At 38.8% G+C, this 21,524-nt stretch overlaps 1 protein-coding gene across 1 annotated transcript in view; it reads left to right on the top strand.

The window, feature by feature from the left end:
• LRP2 (LDL receptor related protein 2) overlaps window positions 1–21,524 on the top strand; it is a 198,056-nt gene that overhangs the window by 37,099 nt on the left and 139,433 nt on the right. The window contains exons 2-4 of the mRNA XM_042994641.1: window positions 1,566–1,673; window positions 3,481–3,603; window positions 12,094–12,210. Coding sequence (XP_042850575.1) covers window positions 1,566–1,673; window positions 3,481–3,603; window positions 12,094–12,210 — 348 coding nt within the window. The remainder of the gene's footprint in view (window positions 1–1,565; window positions 1,674–3,480; window positions 3,604–12,093; window positions 12,211–21,524) is intronic.

Raw genomic sequence — 21,524 nt, 5'->3', positions numbered from 1 at the left:
CCACTCGGTACCACCATTTAGCCAAGGGAAGTTTCTGACCATTTGCAGCATACATTATAAATCAGGATGTCACTACCAGACAATCAGATTTGAACATTCCATGAACAAAGTAGCCTATATCCCCTAGGAATAGATCACTTAACTATGTTTATGTCATGCTGTTGATATGCCAGCATTTACACAAGTCAGGATAGCACATTGTTTATTTCTCTTAGGAGTAGATAATTGATCTGTATATTTACCTAATTTTTGCTTAATTAACCAATAACTGAAATAGGTAATTTAGCATGATCACTGAAATACCTGGGGAGAATAATTGTATTCTTTTAACCCCCAAATTACTCCTACCACATTGGGATTGTGAAAGAATAATTTTGTATCTTCTCCAAGTTGGGCTGATGTTGGCTGCTTTCTTTAAAAAAATTTCCTACTTGGCACATGATACCTGGGGAAGTCACTGGTCACATATTTGGGGACTCAAAGGATTTCCAACTGCCTAATTAGTCCCCTGGGGAGACCTAGGATAATTGCTGGTTATATTGGTTGTATGAAATAAACTTGTTTAAGTTATATTCTCTTTCTGGTATCACTAGGGGATATCACTGCCACTTGGGAATGTAGTAACTTTGGGGGGCAAATTTGTGCCCTCTCGTGGGGTACAGAGATTTTTCTTTTGTTTGTTTTTTTGGCTTAAAACAAGCAGAGATGAGCTTACAGATCTGGCATCCTACAAATGCATTCAACAAAAAAGCCAAAATATTGGTCTGAATCTAAGAATGTAGGACCATAAATTGCTATATATGATTTAGTAATAAAAAGGCACTTAAAAAAATAAAGGGCGAAGAACTGAAAAAAGGCACAGTCAAGCAAATAAGAAGTTACTCATGATGTTATCATTCAGAGATAAGCACCAATAACATTCTGGTCTTTCTCTACACTCCGTATGTAACTCTGTTAAAGGTAAAATTATACATCCTTGTCTTTGTTATATGATACAAGTTTTTATCCAAATCATTTAGAAGTTCTACATAACTATTTTAATGAGTTCTTCATATGTTAATATAAAGATAAGAATTTTATCCCTTTTTTGAAATTATTGAATATCTAGGAAGCTTGCAATTTAGTAATGTTGTGATTAAAATCTGCATACAGAAATCTTTGTCTAATTCTCTGATTAGTTCCTTAGGGGGGAAAATACCTAAAAATAAAAGAACTAAGAATAATCACTTTTAAAAAGCAAGATATATGTTGTCAAATTGCTTTCCAGATTGGTTACGTCAAGATATACTGTAGTGAACTGTGCACAAAAATGACCATCTTCCTGCAGACCCTGAAACAGATAATAAAATAACCATTATAAGAATGTTTTCTTCATTTTATTTTATTTTATTTTTTTTCTTTTTTCTTTTTTTCTTTTATTCATTTTATAAATAATTTACGTTCCTTTGATTACTAATTCATTGAAAACTTTTATTTTTATAAAACATTTGTATTTCTTTGAAATATCTATGTGGGTAAGTTTTTTTACTCGTTTTTTTTTTTTTTTCTTCATGTGGCATTATAAGAATGTGACAGTGAGCATTTTCGCTGTGAAGATGGGCATTGTATCCCTGCAACCTGGAGGTGTGATGGGACCAGAGACTGCTTGGATGACACGGATGAAGTTGGCTGCCGTAAGTGAGGAGAGGCCGGGCCAAACTCTGTTTGAGTAATATAAGTGCTTCCTGGTGAATTCAGCTGTACCAAAGATACAGTTGTACCTTTAGTGATAGATTCACGACTGGGCTCAAGTCTTTTGAGATGTCTGTTGTTGAATAGAGAACTGATGGCATTAATGATTCTTTTAGTTCTTTGGAGGAAGGGCTTCAATTCACATCCATTTCTATCTTACCCTTATCCCATGACCTTGATATGGAAACAAATTTGTGAGTAGTTTCCTAAAGCCTATAATAAAGTATTTCAGATTATTCACTCTGGAAATTTTGTGCACCAACTGTGATTTGTAATTCAAGGAGGAGTCTTTTGTATAAAGGACGTTGTGTAGCTTATGCAAATTACACAAAGAGATCACAGAAGAGGTTAGTGTGGTCTTAAATGTTTAAAAAAATTATAGTTAAAAACATATATTGTAAATCCAAAGTTTAATAACAATCACTTTCACATATATTCACATATATTTCTTCATTTAATTCTGTCAATATTCTGAGATAGGTTTCAAATTAGGAAACAGGCATAGTGAAGTTGAATCATTCATTAAAAGCCTCTTTCCTGCACAAATCCCAGCCCTTAATATCTTTTGCTTTCCCAGCTTGCCGTAGATGATCAATCACACCACTGCAGTTTCATTCATTCTGATTTGTGAACAGACAAGGGTTATCATCTGAAAACCAAGAAATCAGGGAAAAATTAATTTTGTTTGCAATTGTTGGCCATCCTGTGGCACAACAGAACAAACTTTGGTGTATTGTTTGGATCGTGATGCATTTGACAATGAGAGGAGGGTGGGGAATAGGTCCTATTCAGTGCTTCTCAAACTTGCACAAATGGATGCACAAATGGAGCATCGGGGAGCTTGTTGACGTGCTGGTTTCACATCCATATGTTTGGAGTGGGACCTGAGATTCTGCATCTCTACCAGCTCCCATGTGATGCTCATGCTGCTAGTTTGTGAATCATATTTTGTGCAAGGGAGTAGTTCTATCTGCAGAGACATGATCATGTGCTATCTGTTTGCCTCCTATGGGATTACTGAGTTCATTTTTAGATTAAACACCAGGAACAGAAAAGCAAGAACTGTGTATTCTGGGACAGAGGAATAAATACAGTTGTACCAACAACTCTTTAGAGATTGTTAATGTAATAACAATGTTCCATAACAACGATAATAACAACAGTACCAACAACAATAGTGACAGCAGCTAACATTATACTTCACTTGCACATAAATTATTTAACTTATTTTTTTATAGCAAACTATGAGATATAGTCCCCATTTTATGGTGCACACATTGAGGCTCAGAGAACCTGCCAAAGATCTTAAGTCAAGAAAATTATAGAAATAATAATTATTCAATTCTGGGTCTTCTTTTCCAAATAGCATGTTTTTTCAGCTCATCATGATGCTTTACTATTAGTTATTACAAAGCATTTCAAATAGTTTAGCAATAACTCATGGTTAGTTTGTATTTAAGTTACATTCTTAATTTGATATTTTTTGGTCATGCCTTTGTGTTTTGGTTGTTTGTTTTATTCTTTGTATTTAATCTTGGCATCATCAGTTTGTTGTGATGCCTTTGTCGCAATTATTTGGCATTGAATGCTGATTAGAGTCCACAGGCTGTTTTATAGGATTGTTTACTATTTGCCATCAATGTGTTAAGCAGGAGTTGACACAGATTGTTTTGAAATAAGCATTGCTTGCTGGTGTAATAGGGTGGATGTTTCACACAATGAGCTGAGTCCTTTCCTGGTTTGTTTTAGCTCCCCCTTCTTGCAAGTCGAACCAATTCCTGTGTCAGGGTGAAGGTCTATGCATCCCTAACTTCTGGGAGTGTGACAATGATGAGGACTGTGAGGATGGCTCCGATGAACATCAACATTGCCGTAAGTAATTGTAGAGGAATTTTGTTTTGGCCCCCTGGACACCTAAAATTTAAAAATAATAATGGGATGATTCTTTATAAATGCTGAATTGGAACTCAAATCACAGGGGGCACCTATGCGGGCAATCTCACCCAGGGTGAGAAGATGTTGAAAGTGTGAACGTGCTGAAGAATTATAAATATACCCCAGCGATTTGGAAATAGGATAGGTTCTCAGTATTAAGAATATGTCACACTCAGTAAAGAAACAGAACATTTATTGGTATCTGTGGGGGGCGGGCAGTCTTCATTTGTGTGGTTGGCGGTTGGATGAGTCCTTTGGGTCCTGCAGTGCACACTGCATAATAACCTTCCACCCCTTCTGCCTCGGTGTTAAACTGCCTTCTTTTTGATTAAGTGGCAGTGTAGCGAGGTCTGTTGGAAGCATTGTTGCTTGTTGCTTCAGTGACTGCTGGTATAGCTTGCGTCGGATGAACTGCAGGAAGGAGGGAAATGGTAGCCCTGAGGAAGACCTTGGCAGCTGCTGCATTCCTGGACACTGAGGGAGTTCAGGACAGTAAACTGGAAGAAACGCTCCCATTCTAATTTCGTTGGGATCAAACTGTAAAAGAGTTTGAAGTGGGCTTGAAAATAATTTTGAGCGAGAGAGTAATCTTGGGTAAATATTAGATGGCAGCATATGAGAAATATGCCATGTGTAGCATTCCTTTGCTTTCTCTATTAAGGATATTTGTATAATTTCAAATTATGCCTGTATCAATGAGGATGTTTTTGGCTGCAAAGAATGAAACACACGTCTCAGAAAAGTTAAGCAAAGGGGGGAATTTATCTCACACTATAAGAAGCCTAAGTGTATTGTTGTTCCAGGGTTCTTTTTGTGATTGTATGAAAGCTGTAGAAGTCCTGGAATTCACATCCTTATAATTTCAGCTTCTAGAAGGGAGAACATAATATCCATTCCGTGTGTGTGTGTGTGTGTGTGTGTGTGTGTGTGTGTGTGTGTGTTTATAAGACAACCCCACCCAGAGCCCCCAAAGTGAAAAACCAAAGATCTTTTAGAAGTCCAGGTTAGACTGAGATGGAAATTGGAGAGCAGATATCTGACTGTAAGGAACTGCTTCAGGCTCTTGACCCCAATTGTTCTGTGGAAGAGTCTAGCTCTGATCACTGTGTGGCATTCACCTTTAAGCCTCCCCCACATTCTGTTTCATTAAATACACATCCCACAAATCATGGGCATCTATAATCACTTTGTTTTTTGATTTTAAGATGTCAGCCAAGATCCTGTTGGCATTTTTACAGTCATTGTCCACAAAGATCAAAGAAGAAACAGATGTTTTTGATGGCTACTTCATGTGAGAACTTGTTTAGTCATTATATGACTAGTAATGGAGATTCCATGGCCTTTCGTTGGTCCTGGATTCATTTATAAGAGCTTGGAATTTAGCCCAGTACTTTTGAGTCCAGCATTGACTGTGAACTCTTTTCAGTCGGGCCAAGGGTCTTTTGAGGAAGAGAATAGGAATTCTCAAAATACCCTTGAGTTTGACTTCAGTTTACTCCTAAAATGAAGACTGTATAATTAAACAGCCTGTTAGGGCTTGTAAGTGTTGGTCATGGGGACTTCCAGCAACAAAGAGATGGTGATATTTGGGACAAAGTGATGAAGAAGAAACCAGCAAACTGTGTAGGGCTGTGGAGGGTGGTGGTGACAAGTGACGATCTTGAGGAAGGCATGGACAGGAGCTAATCAAGGCCAAATGGGAGCATAGGATGTCCAGATGAGGTCCAGTTATGTTTCAGGATGTGAACATGTTTCAGGAACAACAAAAGGGGAAGAACAGATCTGAAAAAGGGAGATGGGGGATGATAGTTCAGAAGTAGTGAAGGGAGGAATTAAAAGTGCCAGGCATAGTAGGGCACAGGAAGAAATCCTTGTTTGTAGGAAATCTGTCTGGGCCAATACTATTTTCTGGCCAATCCCTCAAAGGTCCTAGGGGAAAGAAGCGATGACTGCAGATAGTGAGTGCTCAGTGAGAACAGGATGGGGCTAGATTGTGAATCTCTGGAGAGCAGTGAATATGCTTTTTGCAGCTCGCATCCCTACTAGCAGATAGTAGGTTCTTGATAAGTGGGTACTGAATGAATTAATGACTGATGAGTTATTTCTCTTTTGGCTAGATGGACCATTTTGGTTCCATTTTCTCTTGCTCCCCACACAAAGTAGGAAGAAAGCTGAGCTGTAGATTGTGATACAATGTAATGGATGACCCCTTGCCAATAATAATATTTACAGAGGGTATGCGAGCTCCTAAGGACAACCACTTGGGAAAAGAGACTGGAGAAAATGTTATAGCAGCAATTTATTTATTTAATTTTCGAAAATGTTTATTTATTTTTGAGAGAGAGTATGGGGGGGAGGGGCAGAGAGAGAGAGAGAGAGAGGGAGAGAGAGAGAGAGAGAGACAGAGGGAGAGAGAGAGAGAGAGAGAGGGAGAGAGAGAATCCCAAGCAGGATCTTAGCTGTTAGTGCAGAGCCCCATGTGGGTCTCAATCCCATGCACCAAACTGTGAGATCATGACCTGAGCTGAAATCAAGACGGTTAACTAACTGAGCCACCCAGGTGTTCCCATAGCAGTAATTTATAAGCAATGTTACATGCTATTTTAAATGAGTGTGGATTTCACAATATAATTCTTGCATTTTTAATGTCATAAAATTCTTTATTGGGCATCCTTAGCTGCAGACAGGATATGCCACCACTATATTCACTAAGGTCACCAGGGAACTCCTCAATATCGGATGGACTTCCCTATTGCACAACTTTGGCGATCACGCCCTCCTTCTGGACACTACTATCTTGGCTGCCATGACTCCTCATTGTCCTGGTTCTTTTCTGAACTGCTTTGATCATTCCATTTTGTACTCCTTTTCTACCCAGACCGTAAGTATGGCTGTTGCTTAGAGCCCTGCACTTACTCAATGCTTTTCCAGGATAATTTCAACCAACCTTATGATTTCGATAAATCTGGATGACCTGGTGACACCAAAATTTATGCTTATGACCCAGATTTCTTGCCTGCACATCAGTCTTGCATGTTCAACTGCCTGTTGGAGATCTCCAGGACTCCTCAAATTCAAGGTGTCCCAAGTGGGATTAATAATCTTCTCCCATGAACTGTTTTTTGTTTTTGTTTTTTGTTGATCTACATGAATTACCTTTAAAAAATTTTTTTTTAATGTCTGTTTGTTTTTGAGAGAGAGAGAGCATGAGCAGGGGAGGGGCAGAGAGAGAGGGAGACACAGAACCCGAAGCAGCCTCTAGGCTCTGAGCTGTCAGAACAGAACCCGACATGGGGCTTGAACCCATGAGCTGTGAGATCATGACCTGAGCTGAAGTTGTGTGCCACTGACTGAGCCATCCAGGCACTGCTATCTTTTTTTTTTTTTAATTTAATTTATTTTTTTAATTTACATCCAAGTTAGTATATAGTGCAACAATGATTTCAGGAGTAGATTCCTTAATGCCCCTTACCCATTTAGCCCATCCCCCCTCCCACAAGCACTTCAGTAACCCTCTGTTCTCCATATTTGAGTCTCTTATGTTTTGTCCCTCTCCCTGTTTTTATGTTATTTTTGCTTCCCTTCCTTTGTGTTCTTCTGTTCTGTGCCTTAAAGTCCTCACATGAGTGAAGTCATGATATTTGTCTTTCTCTGACTGACTAATTTTGCTTAGCATAATACCCCCTAGTTCCATCCACATAGTTGCAAATGGCAAGATTTCATTCTTTTTGATTGCTGAGTAATACTCCATTGTATATATATACCACATCTTCTTTATCCATTCACCCATTGATGGACATTTGGGCTCTTTCCATACTTTGGCTATTGTTGATAGTGCTGCTATAAACATTGGGGTGCATGTGTCCTTTCAAAACAGCATACATGTATCCCTTGAATAAATACCTAGTAGGGCAATTGCTGGGTCATATGGTAGTTCTATTTTTAAATTTTGAGGAACTTCCAAACTGTTTTCCAGAGTGGCTGCACCAGTTTGCATTCCCACCAGCAGTGCAAAACAGATCCTCTTTCTCCACATCCTCACCAACATCTGTTTGCTGAATTGTTAATGTTAGCCATTCTGACAGGTGTGAGGTGGTATCTCATTGAGGAACCCTTATCTTTTTATAGAAATAAAATTAACTCACTATAAGGTACTAGCAGAAAATACAACATCAGTCTTAACTACTAGAAATAGGCAGAGTGAGTCTTTTTCCTTGTTAATCTAGAATTTTATGAAACATTTCATTTTTTTCTAAATTTTTAATGTTTATTTATTTTTGAGAGAGAGAGACAGAGAGACAGAGAGAGAGAGAGACAGAGAGTGCGAGTGGGGGAGGTGTAGAGAGAGGGAGACAAGAATCTGAAGCAGTCTCCAGGCTCTGAGCTGTCAGCACAGAGCCCGATGTGGGGCTCAAACTCACAGTGGTGAGATTGTGACCTGAGCTGAAGTAGGACTCTTAACCGACTGAGCCACCTAGGCGCCCCTATGAAACATATTTCATAATGAAAGCGTTAGAGGAAAAATAAAGATGGCTGTTAGTGACATTAAAGATGTAATCAATTAGCATGGAAAGGATAGCACAATCCCTTAGGCACCCAAGCTGGAAATTTGGAATTATTCTTGATTCTTCTGCCCACACTTAGTCAGCCAGCTCTGGCCTAATACCTCTGAAGTTCATCCCTTTCCCATTTGTAGCATCATTTCCAGCATCTATCTGGGTGACTGCAGCAGCCTCTGGATTGGCCTCCCTGCCTCTAGTCCTATGCCTCCTCAGGTTCTCCCTGACACTGATACTACAAAGATTTAACTAAAACCCTTGGGTATCTCTCTATCCACCCCAAGAAGAAAGCTCCAGCTCCTTAACATGGTTTCATGGTTTACAGTGGCTTCTAAGACACTGCCAGCACTTATTTTTCCATGTCTGTCACTTGCTATTCATGCCCGGAAATTTCCATGTGGGGTCACAGCAGTGCTTCTAGTTCCCTTGGGCATATGGTGCTGTGTCCCTCTTTCACAACTGTGCATGCTGCCTGAATGCTTGTTGCTAGACAGTCCTTTCCTTATGACCTAGCTAACCTCACTGCTTCTCCTTTAAGACCCAGGTGAGGTGTTACCTCCTAAAGGAAGCTGTCCCTGTTCACACTCTCATCTCAGAGTGAATTAGGCACACCTCCCTGATCCTTCTATAATTCCTTGTATGCCTATAATTCACTTTCATCATTGTTTTTAATTTTTTTAAAAAAGTGTTTATTTTGAGAGAGAGAGAGCCAGAGCAAGCACACAAGTGGGGGAGAGGCATAGAGAGAGGGAGAGAGAGAGAATCTCAAACAGGCTCTGAGTTGTCAACACAGATCCTGACGCAGGGCTTGAGCTCACAAAGTGTGAGATCATGACCTGAGCTGAAACCAAGAGCTGGACGCTTAACCAACACAGCTATCCAGGCACCCCTCTAATAAATTCTTAGTGTCCCCTAGAAAGCCATGAGCTCCTTGAGAGTAGGGAGTGTCCCTCATTCATCATTATATTCCCATTATTGGTGTACTTTGTGGTATATAATAGGCCCCCAGTAGAGGTTTATGTAATGAATAAGTGAATTCTAGCATCAGACTGGTTCATGGAACCATATGATTTTAATTTGTCATTTTTCTGTGTTTGAACGAGCATTTATTTATTTATTTAAATATGAAATTTATTGTCAAATTGGTTTCCATACAACATCCAGTGCACATCCCAAAAGGTGCCCTCCTCAATACCCATCACCCACCCTCCCCTCCCTCCCACCCCCCATCAACCCTCAGTTTGTTCTCAGTTTTTAACAGTCTCTTATGCTTTGGCTCTCTCCCTCTCTAACTTTTTTTTTCCTTCCCCTCCCCCATGGTCTTCTGTCAAGTTTCTCAAGATCCACATAAGAGTGGAAACATATGGTATCTGTCTTTCTCTGTATGACTTATTTCACTTAGCATCACACTCTCCAGTTCCATCCACGTTGCTACAAAAGGCCATATTTCATTCTTTTTCATTGCCAAGTAGTATTCCATTGTGTATATAAACCACAATTTCTTTATCCATTCATCAATTGATGGACATTTAGGCTCTTTCCATAATTTAGCTATTGTTGAGAGTGCTGCTATAAACATTGGGGTACAAGTACTCCTATTCATCAGCACTCCCGTATCCCTTGGGTAAATTCCTAGCAGTGCTGTTGCTGGGTCATAGGGTAGTTCTATTTTTAATTTTTTGAGGAACCTCCACACTTTTCCAGAGCAGCTGCACCAGTTTGCATTCCCACCAACAATGCAAGAGGGTTCCCGTTTCTCCACATCCTCTCCAGCATCTATAGTCTCCTGATTTGTTCATTTTAGCCACTCTGACTGGTGTGAGGTGATATCTGAGTGTGGTTTTGATTTGTATTTCCCTGATGAGGAGTGGCGTTGAGCATCTTTTCATGTGCCTGTTGGCCATCTGGATGTCTTCTTTAGAGAAGTGTCTATTCACGTCTTCTGCCCATTTCTTCACTGGATTATTTGTTTTTTGGGTGTGGAGTTTGGTGAGTTCTTTATAGATTTTGGATACTAGCCCTTTGTTTGATATGTCATTTGCAAATATCTTTTTCCCATTCCACCGTGGTTGTCTTTTAGTTTTGTTGATTGTTTCCTTTGCAGTGCAGAGCTTTTGAATGAGCTTTTAATTACCCCCTCATAAACCCCTTTGAAAGGTTAAGCAGAAAATATACAATTGCTTTGGGTGTCAGTTTAAGAGGAAAGCCAAGATACTTAAAATACTATTGGCACTTGATTTAGTTTTTCTATGTATTTTGTTAGTACTGCTACTCATGACTTGCCGTTTTGTGAATAAAAAAAGTTCTTTAGGGGTGCCTAAGTGTCTCAGTCAGTTGAGCCTCCAACTCTTGATTTCAGCTCAGGTCATGATCTCATGGTTTGGGAGTTTGAGCCCCGCACCGACAGTGTGGAGCCTGCTTGGGATGCTCCCACTACCTCTCTTTCTGCCTCTCCTTCTCTCTCTCTCTCTCTCTCAAAATAAATAAATAAACTTAAAAAAAAAATTTAAAAAAGTTCTTTAATTTTATGTGGAAATTGTCAATACATACTTAAGTAAATTATATGGGAATTTAATGAGGAAATATTAATCTTTTTAGACTTATTCAGATAAAATTGTGTCTGCTTTGGCTGAATTCAGACGTTTAAGTGACTTCTAGAAAAGTTGATCTATTCTAACTTTATTAATACAAGGTACCAGGAGAAAATATGAAATCATACTGTTGAAGTGTCAGAAATAGGCTGCCTGGAAAAATCTTGTTTGCTATTTAAGAATTACATAACACATACATAATGAAAGAATTTTCTTAGAACGAACAGGATGACAAGATATAGTCAATTAAACACGGAATGTCTTATCATATGATAACCTGTATATATTTGAGTCTCAAGTGTCAGCTCTAAAACTGTGATTGATTATCCACTTGTCTTTTTGAAAGGTTTTTTTTAGAAAGTTTAGATGATGGCACACCCCTTAACAGATACGTAATTTCATCAGAAAAGCAAATTTTGCCAAACTTAAGCATCTTTACCATATGGAAGTATAGGAAACTGTAAAAATGCAGGGGAAACCTTTTTTCTTCAATTTGAGGACTATAATTTTTTTCAGTGGGTCACATTTCCCCCAAATGCTTCTCTTTTTATGTGGACAGTTGAAAAATCCCATGATAATTCCTGCCTCAGGCTTCCCAAATAGCATTCACATGGTGCTTGCAGCATCAACTCCTTTGATTTTTATCTGTTTTATCCAGAGGCAAATTTGATAAGCTACTGATGTCCTGATTTTACCTACCCTAATCAACATAGGCTAAAAACAAGCTAGTTTAAATTGTTTATATATACAATTGACACATGTTCGATGTAGAAAGCTGATATAATAGGGAAAAACTCACCCATAGAAAAAAAATCACCTACAATTTTATTACTCAGAAATAACCACTGTTATAACCCTTTGGCATATTTCCTTCTTGTTTAAGCAAGTATTACGATGACAGGTACCTGAACCGATACTCGGCTACTACTTATATCTGCAAAGTTTTTGTTTTACCATTTTGGTTGTCAATGTATATTGTATTCTCAACACATGTTGATCCTATAATTGTCTACACTCACATGCTTGAGTGTTGATGTGATTCTGTGAGCATTTAGATATGGTATCGTGATACTAATACCTTTGCTTTTGCATTGCAGACAGCTCACACTGTCTACCTTGGGGTAGGTGGGTACCCTGCTTTCTAAGCCTATAAACTTTATGTTCAATATACTCTCTTGCCTTTGCTTTTAAATTTTCCTCACTCATCTTTGGTAAATGGCAACGGATTGGTCTGTATTTGGCAGTAATTATAAAGTAGTATCTTTTCCCCTCCACAGCTGGGAGAACATGCTCAAGCCATCAGATTACATGCTCCAATGGTGAATGTATCCCAAAAGAATACAGGTGCGATCATGTCAGAGACTGCTCAGATGGAACCGATGAGAAAGATTGCCGTGAGTCCCTTTCAGTCTTTGCACTGTGTTTGCTTTCACCTTTGTCCCTTTGGCATTTTAATCAATTTGTTAGATCTGTTGATGGACAGAAATGCCTACAATATGCCTCTTGTTATTGAAATTTCTTGGCAGATTCTTTTGTGGATTAGAGGTGATATTCTGATAGGAGACTATTTTTAGCAAGACATTCTAAGTGTGTCCTGCCTTAGCATGTCAAGTTTCTGTATTTTTGGAAGAGACTTTTAACATTAACATAGAATCCTGAAAAGTTATTGAATACATTGAATACAAAATCCAGTTTGGTCAATGTTGGGTTTTATTGAATTATGATGTTAAACCAAATGTCTCATTAGTTTTCTGCTCTTATGGACTCAGTATTTTCCGGGTTGCCTTTGGAAAAGTGTTACATTCTGAAAATGGCTTTCTCCAATGATGACATATTAGTTTGTAACTGATTACAAGATAAGGCATAGAAATCACACTATTCTATGTGTAATGTTTAGACATTACCATAACCAAAATAAGAGAGTGTATAATCATAGTGCATCATGTACTTCTTACAAATCAGTAATCTGCCTCTCTTGAGGTTTATGTGGAATTGTTAGAATGTGAGAATATTGGAATTATTCTACTATGTAAGTTCTGTGGTCTGTCTAACTCTATCTTTAGTCTCAGACATATTCAGTTTTGTTTAAAAGTTCTTATAAGTCTATTATTTATGCGTTTATCATCTGTGGTATCATTTATGAATCAGAATGTCCTTGAGGTTTTAGACATTTTTTCCTGAATTTCTTTTGATAGGCTGCGTCTCGTAAGTTTACTGTGAGCTAAGCACAGTTAGTGTCTTTCTTTTGCTCTTAAATTTATATTTCGGAGTTTAGGGAATTGTTTTAATATTTCAGTATTCCAATACTCAGTGGATAGATTTTGAATGCCTTGATCGTAAACTTAGTTATGTCTCCAACGGAGATTTAAGTTTTAGTCTATTCTCATGGGACACCTCTATTGTTTGATCATTTTGATTTAATTTTAATTTTCTGGACTGTTCCTAAACTTCTTTCTTTGGTCCAATTGGTATATTTTATGCTTCATGAGGAGAGAACCATTTTCTGGTTCTTTTTTTTTGATACATTTCCCAATATGGTGCAGTGCCTTGGGAGGGAGCTAACATAAACTGGTTATGAGCAAATCATTCCTATTTCACCATACTGTTCAAACTGTACTTTTCATGGAAGAAATATTGTGAAAGGGAAAGATCTGGCTCCAAATAGGTCCAGATTCATGTTGCATCCATACCGTCATACATGGTGCATTTTAATGTTTATTTATTATTATTATTTTTATTTTGAGAGAGAGAGAGAGAGAGAGAGAGAGCATGAATGGCAGAGGGGAAGAGAGAGAGAGGGAGAGAGATAGAATCCCAAGCAGTCACGCTGGCTTGACTTGAACTCTTGGACCGCGAGATCATGACCTGAGCCGAAATCAAGAGTTGGATGCTTTCTTTCCTTGGGTCTTATTTTTCTTTGAGAAAAATACTGTGATTTGTTTTTGTATCTCCATTTCCTAGCAGGATTGCTGGTATAGTTGTGTTGTGGTTTAATTTCCAACTTAAATGTTCTCTCGGAAAGAGATTATGTTGTCTCTAATTTGGATCTCTTTTCATTTTGGAAATTTTACAGAATTACCGGCAATTTTAAAGATAGTAGTGTATGCCTGGATGTCACAAAATATCAAGTCCATGAGTCAAGTACTGTCAGTACTTTGTAAAGCAAACAATAGGTCGTTCATTGTGGCAAGTGAAGAAAATGTTTTTGACTAAATAATAGTGATGAATCATATATTTTATAGTATTTTGTAAACTGTAAGTGTTATATAAATGTTGGTTGTTATTCTTAATTCGGTTCCTCAATGAGGACAATCGAGCAGGTGTTATTATTCTCTCACAAATAAAGAAACTAAAATTGCAAAGAGTAGACTGGCTTGTTCAAGGTTGAAAATATGTGGCAGAGCTAGGGCTAAATCCATCTTCTGGTTCCAAGTCTGGTGATTGCTCTTCATGAAAGACTTTATTTACAGAAGGAGAAAGTTCTACCTTGTGCAAGTTTAAGAGAGAACCAGAGGCTGTGCCACCAGCCAACAGTCTGTGTCTTTATCCCTAATTTACAAGTGGATAAAAATGAGTGCTTTATTGGAAATGCAATGGAACTGAAGGAAATGCTACTCTAGGGAAAATAAAAGGCAACTGAAACAGACTGTTTGGATTTATTCCATGTGAACACCCTGCAGCCAAGTCTAAAGTCATCAGTACAACTGCCTCACAACTTTGCCAATAGACCTTCCGGAAAAAAGCTGGCTGGGTACAAGTATGCAGGCTGCTGTTATAGAAAGGGGTTATGGAAAGGAAGTGAGTGAGCTTTATAAAATATCTGAGCAGGAATTTTTAATCAAGGTTTTGTTTATTTTTTTAAGTGCAAGTAATAGGTGCAATAAGGATTTCTTAAGAGAGCCAGATTTATATGATAGTTAATTGCTCCTGGAATCATACAAGTCATGAATCCTTCAGGGTTCATGGCTCTAAGATGAATCTGACACATGCAAAAGGGGTTTGTAATGAAGTATTCTTTCCTATTTCTCTTTACCTTATTTATTTATTACTACGTGTTATTTATGGAGAAGTATAAAAAAAATCAACAAATCAGGAAGTTAAGAAAAGAATCTTCATGCTTCTTTGTGCTTTGATCTCCTGGCCACAGCCAGATTTGTACAAGAAAGAGAATAATGGCCTGGATCAAAGTCTTTAGAAAGTGCTAATATAGGGAGACAAATTGGCCTCATTTTGTTTTCCCTTTGTTTGGAACCCTTGCAGGAAGTAGGGAAGAGAGCTGCCATTTGCTGGGCTCCAATCACTATTTTATGCAATTTTTACCTTAATGACACAAGGTAGGTGTGATGACCATCTCCTCAGGCTTTTAACCTAGGTCTAAACTGTATGCCCATGCAGGTTTTAAATATAATCAAAAGCAGAGTGAATTGATAATGAACTCCTTTGTACTCATCACCCAGTTATATCAATTACCAACTCATAGCTAATTTTGTCTTACCTATATCTCTTTATTCTTATTTTGAAGCAGTTTTCACACATCGTATAATCTTATCTTTATTTCATTTATCTATCTATCTATCTATCTATCTATCTATCTATCTATCTATCTATCTACTTGAGGTGGGGGGAGGGGTACAGAGAGAGAGGGAGACACAGAATCTGAAATAGGTTCTGAGCTGTCAGCACAGAGCCCAATATGGGACTAGAACTCATGGACTGCGAGATCATGACAGGAGCTGAATTCAGATGCTTAACCAACTGAGCCACTCAGGTGCCCATATTTTATTTTTGAAATAGAGAGAGAGAGGGTGCAAGTGAGTGAGTGGCAGAGAGAGAGAATCCCAGGAGGGGCAGAGAGAGAGAGAGAGAGAGAGAGAGAGAGAGAGAGAGAGAGAGAAGTGGGTTCACCGGAAGTGGGGATTCTGTTTTTCCCGAAGTGAGGCTTCAACTCACCCACTGTGGGACTTGAACCCATGAACAGCGAGATCATGACCTGAGCTGAAGTCAGATGCTTAATGATTGAGCCACCCAGGGGCCCATAATCTTATCTTTAAATAATTTAATATTTAACTCTAAAATATAAGGACTGAAACATAGCATAACAATATCACAACCCACACCTATGAGTTAACAACCATTAAAATAATCAGTTCTTAAAATTCCCCAATTGGTTTTTTATTATTTTTTTGTGGTGTCATTTAAAGCAAAGTCCAAATAAAATCTATGCATTGGAATTAGTTGCTGTCTTTTGATTTGTAGGTTTACCTTCCATTTCTGTTGTTTACCTCTTGCAATATATTTGTTGAAAAAACCAAATTACTTGTCCCGAGTTTCCCACAGTCTGGGTCTTGCTCATTGCATCCCCAGATGTCCTTTAACGTGCTCTTCTGTCCTGTAGTTTTTGATAGCTATATTTACAGCAAGGTTCCTCAACCTTTGTACAAATGACATCAAGGACCAGGTAGGTCCTTTTTGCACGGAACATTATGCATTGTAGAATGTCTAACAGTATCCCTGACCTCTGCCTACTAGAAGCCAGCAGTACCTCCCATTTGTCACAACCAAAAATGTCTCCAGACAATGCTAAATGTCCTGTGGGAGCAAAATCTCCCTCCATTAGTCTAGTTGGGAATAACATTAGTCTAGAGGCTTGAACAGATACAGACTTCTGCGTGTGTGTGTGTGTGTGTGTGTGCGTGTGTGTGTCTGTGTGTGTAGGGGCACAATACTTTGAAAATACAGGTGCATATTTCCACTAGGAGGCACATAATGTCTAACTATCAGCCATTGATTGTTGCTAACATCCATTTAGTCATAGTTACTTCACTTCAGATATGTAACAGCTGTTTATTAATTGTTTTAAATTGGAACATTACAATATGATGAAGGATTAAACAAGGCTTGCCCAGAAATCATTTTCATGAGACATGACACTTTATTGTTTCTGCAGTCATGGTGCATGGGAATCATTACCTGTGGACAAATGCAGGATCAGCCTATGAGTGTGACTTTCATTTCCCTATTTCTCAGAAGTAAGATTGTCTACATGAAGGGGTCTAAATACGTTATGCCCCTAGAAATCATTTAAATATAGTAATGATGTTGGAAAAGCTCCAAGGAAGGACCTAATTCTTTCCCCCAAATATTTGAAAGGATCAGGAAGCTCGACCCTGTAGTTCATAGTCCTGACTGTTGGATCAGACCCCTAGGTTATAGTCTTTACCCTTTCAAGCTTTCTAAGATGAAGACACTGTGCTCCAACGTAGAGCACCTTGTGTCTATTCCAGACATTCCTTGTACAGAACAAAGAAAAGTGTATAAGAGTTCTCTCAGGGAGGCAGGGAGAGGGGAGGGAAGAGAATGGGCCTGATGATGAGGAAGGCAAACATAGCAAGATTCCACTAAAAAGATTATCCTTGAGACAAATTTGTGTTGTATGAAAGCTTTTCATATTGTTTGGTCTTTTTGTCTGCTGTGTTCCAATATGCATAAGGTATTTTTTGATTATTCTACTATGTGAGAACGATTTCTGGTTATGTCTACTATAAAAAGCTGTGAAACAGGTAAAAGTTCATTTTCTCCAAGTTATTTTATTCTTCAGTCTGGCTATCTATAAAATGGCACCTACTATTAAATAGCTGTCAATTAATTTTTCCCCCCAAGGAACAGGAGATTCAAAACTGCAGTCCATTTTACTTCTAATGGGATTAGCATCAAGGAAAAACCACTCATGCAGAGTCTAAGATAAACATCAGAACAATGCAGCAATTATGGGTCATTCAGTTAATATATTACAGTGACTTTAAGTTGCTCAAAACTAGTACAGTTTTTCCCAGTTAAGAGAACAGATTATTTTGTTTTTATCGAGTGCCATATTAGAGTGATGTTGGTGTGAGTAAAACTATTGCTAATTATCACTGGTTTGCAGTACTTCTCTTTTGATACTTAGGAATGCCAAAGAAAGGGTAAAATCCCTATTACAATGAAGGCTTTCTTGCTGGTAATCAGCAGTATTTGGTCCGCCTGCAACTGGGGCCGCTTTGTCCGTGAAGTTTTATTTCTATTGACTTTCTGTTCTTTAGAATTCAAACATTTTCCTTTATATATCTAATTGCTGAAACTCCAAATGGGAAACAGAGGAATAAAGAGGATGATTCAAGTCATTCTGTAGACTATGATGGCTCGTAAAGAACATGCTTTTCTTCAAACTCAGTTCCACGGTTAAGCTGCCCCTTCAGCCTTGCTCTTACTGTTCTCTTTCTATTACTCCAGGTGAGAAAGCAGAAGCAGAGAGACTGACACCCTTAACTATCACATCACAGACATACCTGTTTTGGTGTTCTTACAGTCGAGATAGAATTCAGAGCCCCGAAACCTTGGGGAAATAAAAATTTCTTATTTAAATCTCCATCAGGGGCACCTGGGTGGCTCAATCAGTTAAGTGTCAGACTCTTGTTTTCGGCTCAAGTCATGATCTCGGGGTTCATGGGGTCCACCCCACGCTGTCAGCACAGAGCCTGCTTGGGATTCTCTTTCTCTCCCTCTCTCTGCCTCTCTCCTGCTTGCACGCATGCTCTCTCTCAAAATAAATAAACTTAAAAGAAAATAAATCGTCATACAAGCACATTATAAATATGTATTAAAAGCTCCCAAGGGGTGCCTGGGTGGCTCAGTCAGTTAAGCGGCGGACTTCAGCTCAGGTCATGATCTTGCGGTCCGTGAGTTCGAGTCCCGCGTCGGGCTCTGTGCTGACAGCTCAGAGCCTGGAGCCTGCTTCCTATTCTGTGTCTCCCTCTCTCTCTGCCCCTCCCCCATTCACGCTCTGTCTCTGTCTCAAAAATAAAAAAAATTAAAAAAAGTTAAAAAATAAATAAAAGCTCCCAAGACCCCTCTCAGCTGTTGTCCAATTTCTTTGCTCCCTTTTATAACAAAGTTACATAGAGTTGTCTTTAATATCACTGCCTCCATTTCCTCTCCTCTTTCCTTCTTGAACTCCCTGAAAACAGCAGTTTCCACCAATCTCCTGAAAGCATTCTTGTCAATGCCACCAATGACCTTGTTTTACTAAGCCTAATGGCTCCTGTTCAACTGTCACCTTATCAGAGAGCTGCTCCTCACTGTCACTCATTTATTTTTGAGAGAGAGAGAGAGAGAAAGAGAGAGGGAGACAGAGTATGAGTGGGGGAGGGGCTGAGAGAGGAGGAGACACAGAATCTGAAGCAGGTTCCAGCCTCTGAACTGCGGGGCTCAAACTCATGGATTGAGAGATCATGACCTGAGCCACAAGTTGGACGCTTAACTGAGCCACGCAGGTGCCCTGATTGAATAAAATATTTTTTAAAACATTGTGGGAATTTCTTTTTTTTTAAGTTTATTTATTTGTTTTGAGAGAGAGAGAGAGAAAGAGAGAGAGAGAGGGTGTGCGAGCAGGGGAGGGACAGAGAGAGGGGGAGAGAGAGAGAATCTCAAGCAGTCTCCTCACTGTCAGTGAGGACCCTGAAGCGGGGCTTGATCTCACAGTTTGTGAGATCATGACCTGAGCCGAAATCAAGAGTTGGACACTTAACCAACTGAGCCACCCAGGGCCCCCCAACATTGTGGGAACTTCTACCTCACTTGTAATTTTAAAGTTTATCTCTTTATCCAGTTCATAGCAAAGTATCCAGGGAGGTGGATTTCAATAAATGTATGTTGGATAGAATGAAATTCTAATGAAAAGGAACGTAGCACTCTGTAGAATAACTAGCTTTCAGCATAATGACGTTCATGCAGCAATCATTTGCTGATGAATCTTCAATTATCTGGAACAGTTTCTCGATAGGAAGACTGAGCCACGCCATTTCTAGCTATGGTTTGCAAGTGGCCACTCTCATAATTCTAGTGGTGCGGGTACTCTTCCTGTCTCTTCAGTTAAAATTTGCGTGTTTGTTCTGCCCAGATGAGTCACAGAGGATCACTGTAAGGAACAGATAGGAATAGATAATGTGTTTTCTCTTTTTGGCTTCTGCTTCCTGAAAGCTACTTGGATTAAACTTGATTTTAGTCCCATGGTACTAGCCCTTGGGATTACTGTGTTTGCTTTCTCTCTCTCTCTGTTTCTTTTTCTTTCGTTTTAATGTTTATTGATTTATTTTGAGAGAGAGAGCAGGGGAGGGGCAGAGAGTGAGGGAGTCACAGAATCTGAAGCAGGCTCCAGGCCCTGAGCTGCTTGCACAGAGCCCAACGCAGGGCTCGAACTCACGAATGTGAGATCCTGACCTGAGCCGAAGTCGGACGCTTAATGGGCTAAGCCATCCAGGCATCCCTGCTTTCTCTTTCTAGGGTGCTGAATTGCTATTTCCATTTTATAAAACTTGTTATGTATATGCTTTTTATTGAAAGCCATTGTTAATTATTTTTGAAGACTGGCAGGAAATACTTTCCTCTTGTTTTGTTGTATGTTGCTTTATTTCTTTGGTGCTAGTTCATGATGGCAGTCACTTTGGGGATTTGAATTTAACTGGGGAGGGGGTAGAGTGAGTTCCCTGCTATATTGTGGTCTATTTTTTTGGTGCCGACTCTCTTGTTTGTTCTGGTACTCCTGGAAAGCTTTGTTTCCTAGCATAGAGTTTCCTTGAATTCCTGGATCATACCAGATTGAAGTCCTTAATAGAATATGCCATTACTTGCTGAAATCTAGAGTTGGCCTCACCACTCCAGACTCCCAATGTGGGATGGGAAACTGAATGGAAGAAACGAAAACTTTGCTTTTTCTCTAGAGTTATTTATTTTCCTTTTAAAACTATCTTTCTAAGAGTTTCTATTTCTTTCATTCAATTTCATTTTGTTTCTCTAATTTTTTGCTTCTTCCTACTGCTTGCTGTGAAGCTTCTAAGCAGTAGCTACATCTATTGTGATGCTAGGGATGTGCATTGTGGAGCCACATTGCCTGAATTTGAAATCTGGCTCTCCAGTTTACTGGTTGTATGACCTTTTTTAAATTACTTAACCTCAGAAAGGTACATATATAGCATCAATAGAATAGAAATCTATAAATGGGAGTAATAGTGTCTACCTCATAGGGTTGTGATAAGGATGAAATGAGTTCATACATACTGAGTACTTTCTGGCACCTACTTTTCAGTCTATGTTATTGATGGCTTTTATTGTCATTGCTTATTTAACTGTGGGTAGTACTTGCAACTAAGTGCTAGTGGCCAAACTAGCAAACTTTTTCTGGCAAATCATTACTTTGACTGGATTAGCCAGAGTAACTAACTTACAAGGATGAGGCTAAGACCTTGAAAGGTCTCAGGTATCTTGAGCAAGACTTTTATCAGTAATTTCTTATTTTCCTTTAAATCTTACCTTAAGTTTCATAATCTACCTTTAAGATGTCTCCCCTTTCTTTGTAATAAATTTGTCTTCTTTTCTATGTGCTTTTTGACCGTTTTGCCAAATTCTGAGACTAGAATGTACTCACAGCCCTCTTGTCAAGATAATAAAGAGTAGTGTTAATATTTACATCTTGCTCTGCTGTGAATGATTTCCATTCTGGGAGTTCCATGAAGTCTTCAAGCCACTTCAGACTCTTTAATTATTTGATTATCTAAACATGGTACTTTCTTGCTCAAATAAAATCATTAGCATAGAAAAATTTTAAAAATCTTCAAGCACCACACCAATCTTGTATAGATATTTGGGGGAAGCTCCCATTTGTAGGGGAACAAAC

This window comes from Panthera tigris, chromosome C1 (assembly GCF_018350195.1).
Source record: "Panthera tigris isolate Pti1 chromosome C1, P.tigris_Pti1_mat1.1, whole genome shotgun sequence".
NCBI classification, from domain to species: domain Eukaryota; kingdom Metazoa; phylum Chordata; class Mammalia; order Carnivora; family Felidae; genus Panthera; species Panthera tigris.
The sequence above is the reverse complement of the archived record's forward strand: the minus strand, read 5'-3'. Positions and strand labels throughout refer to the sequence as shown.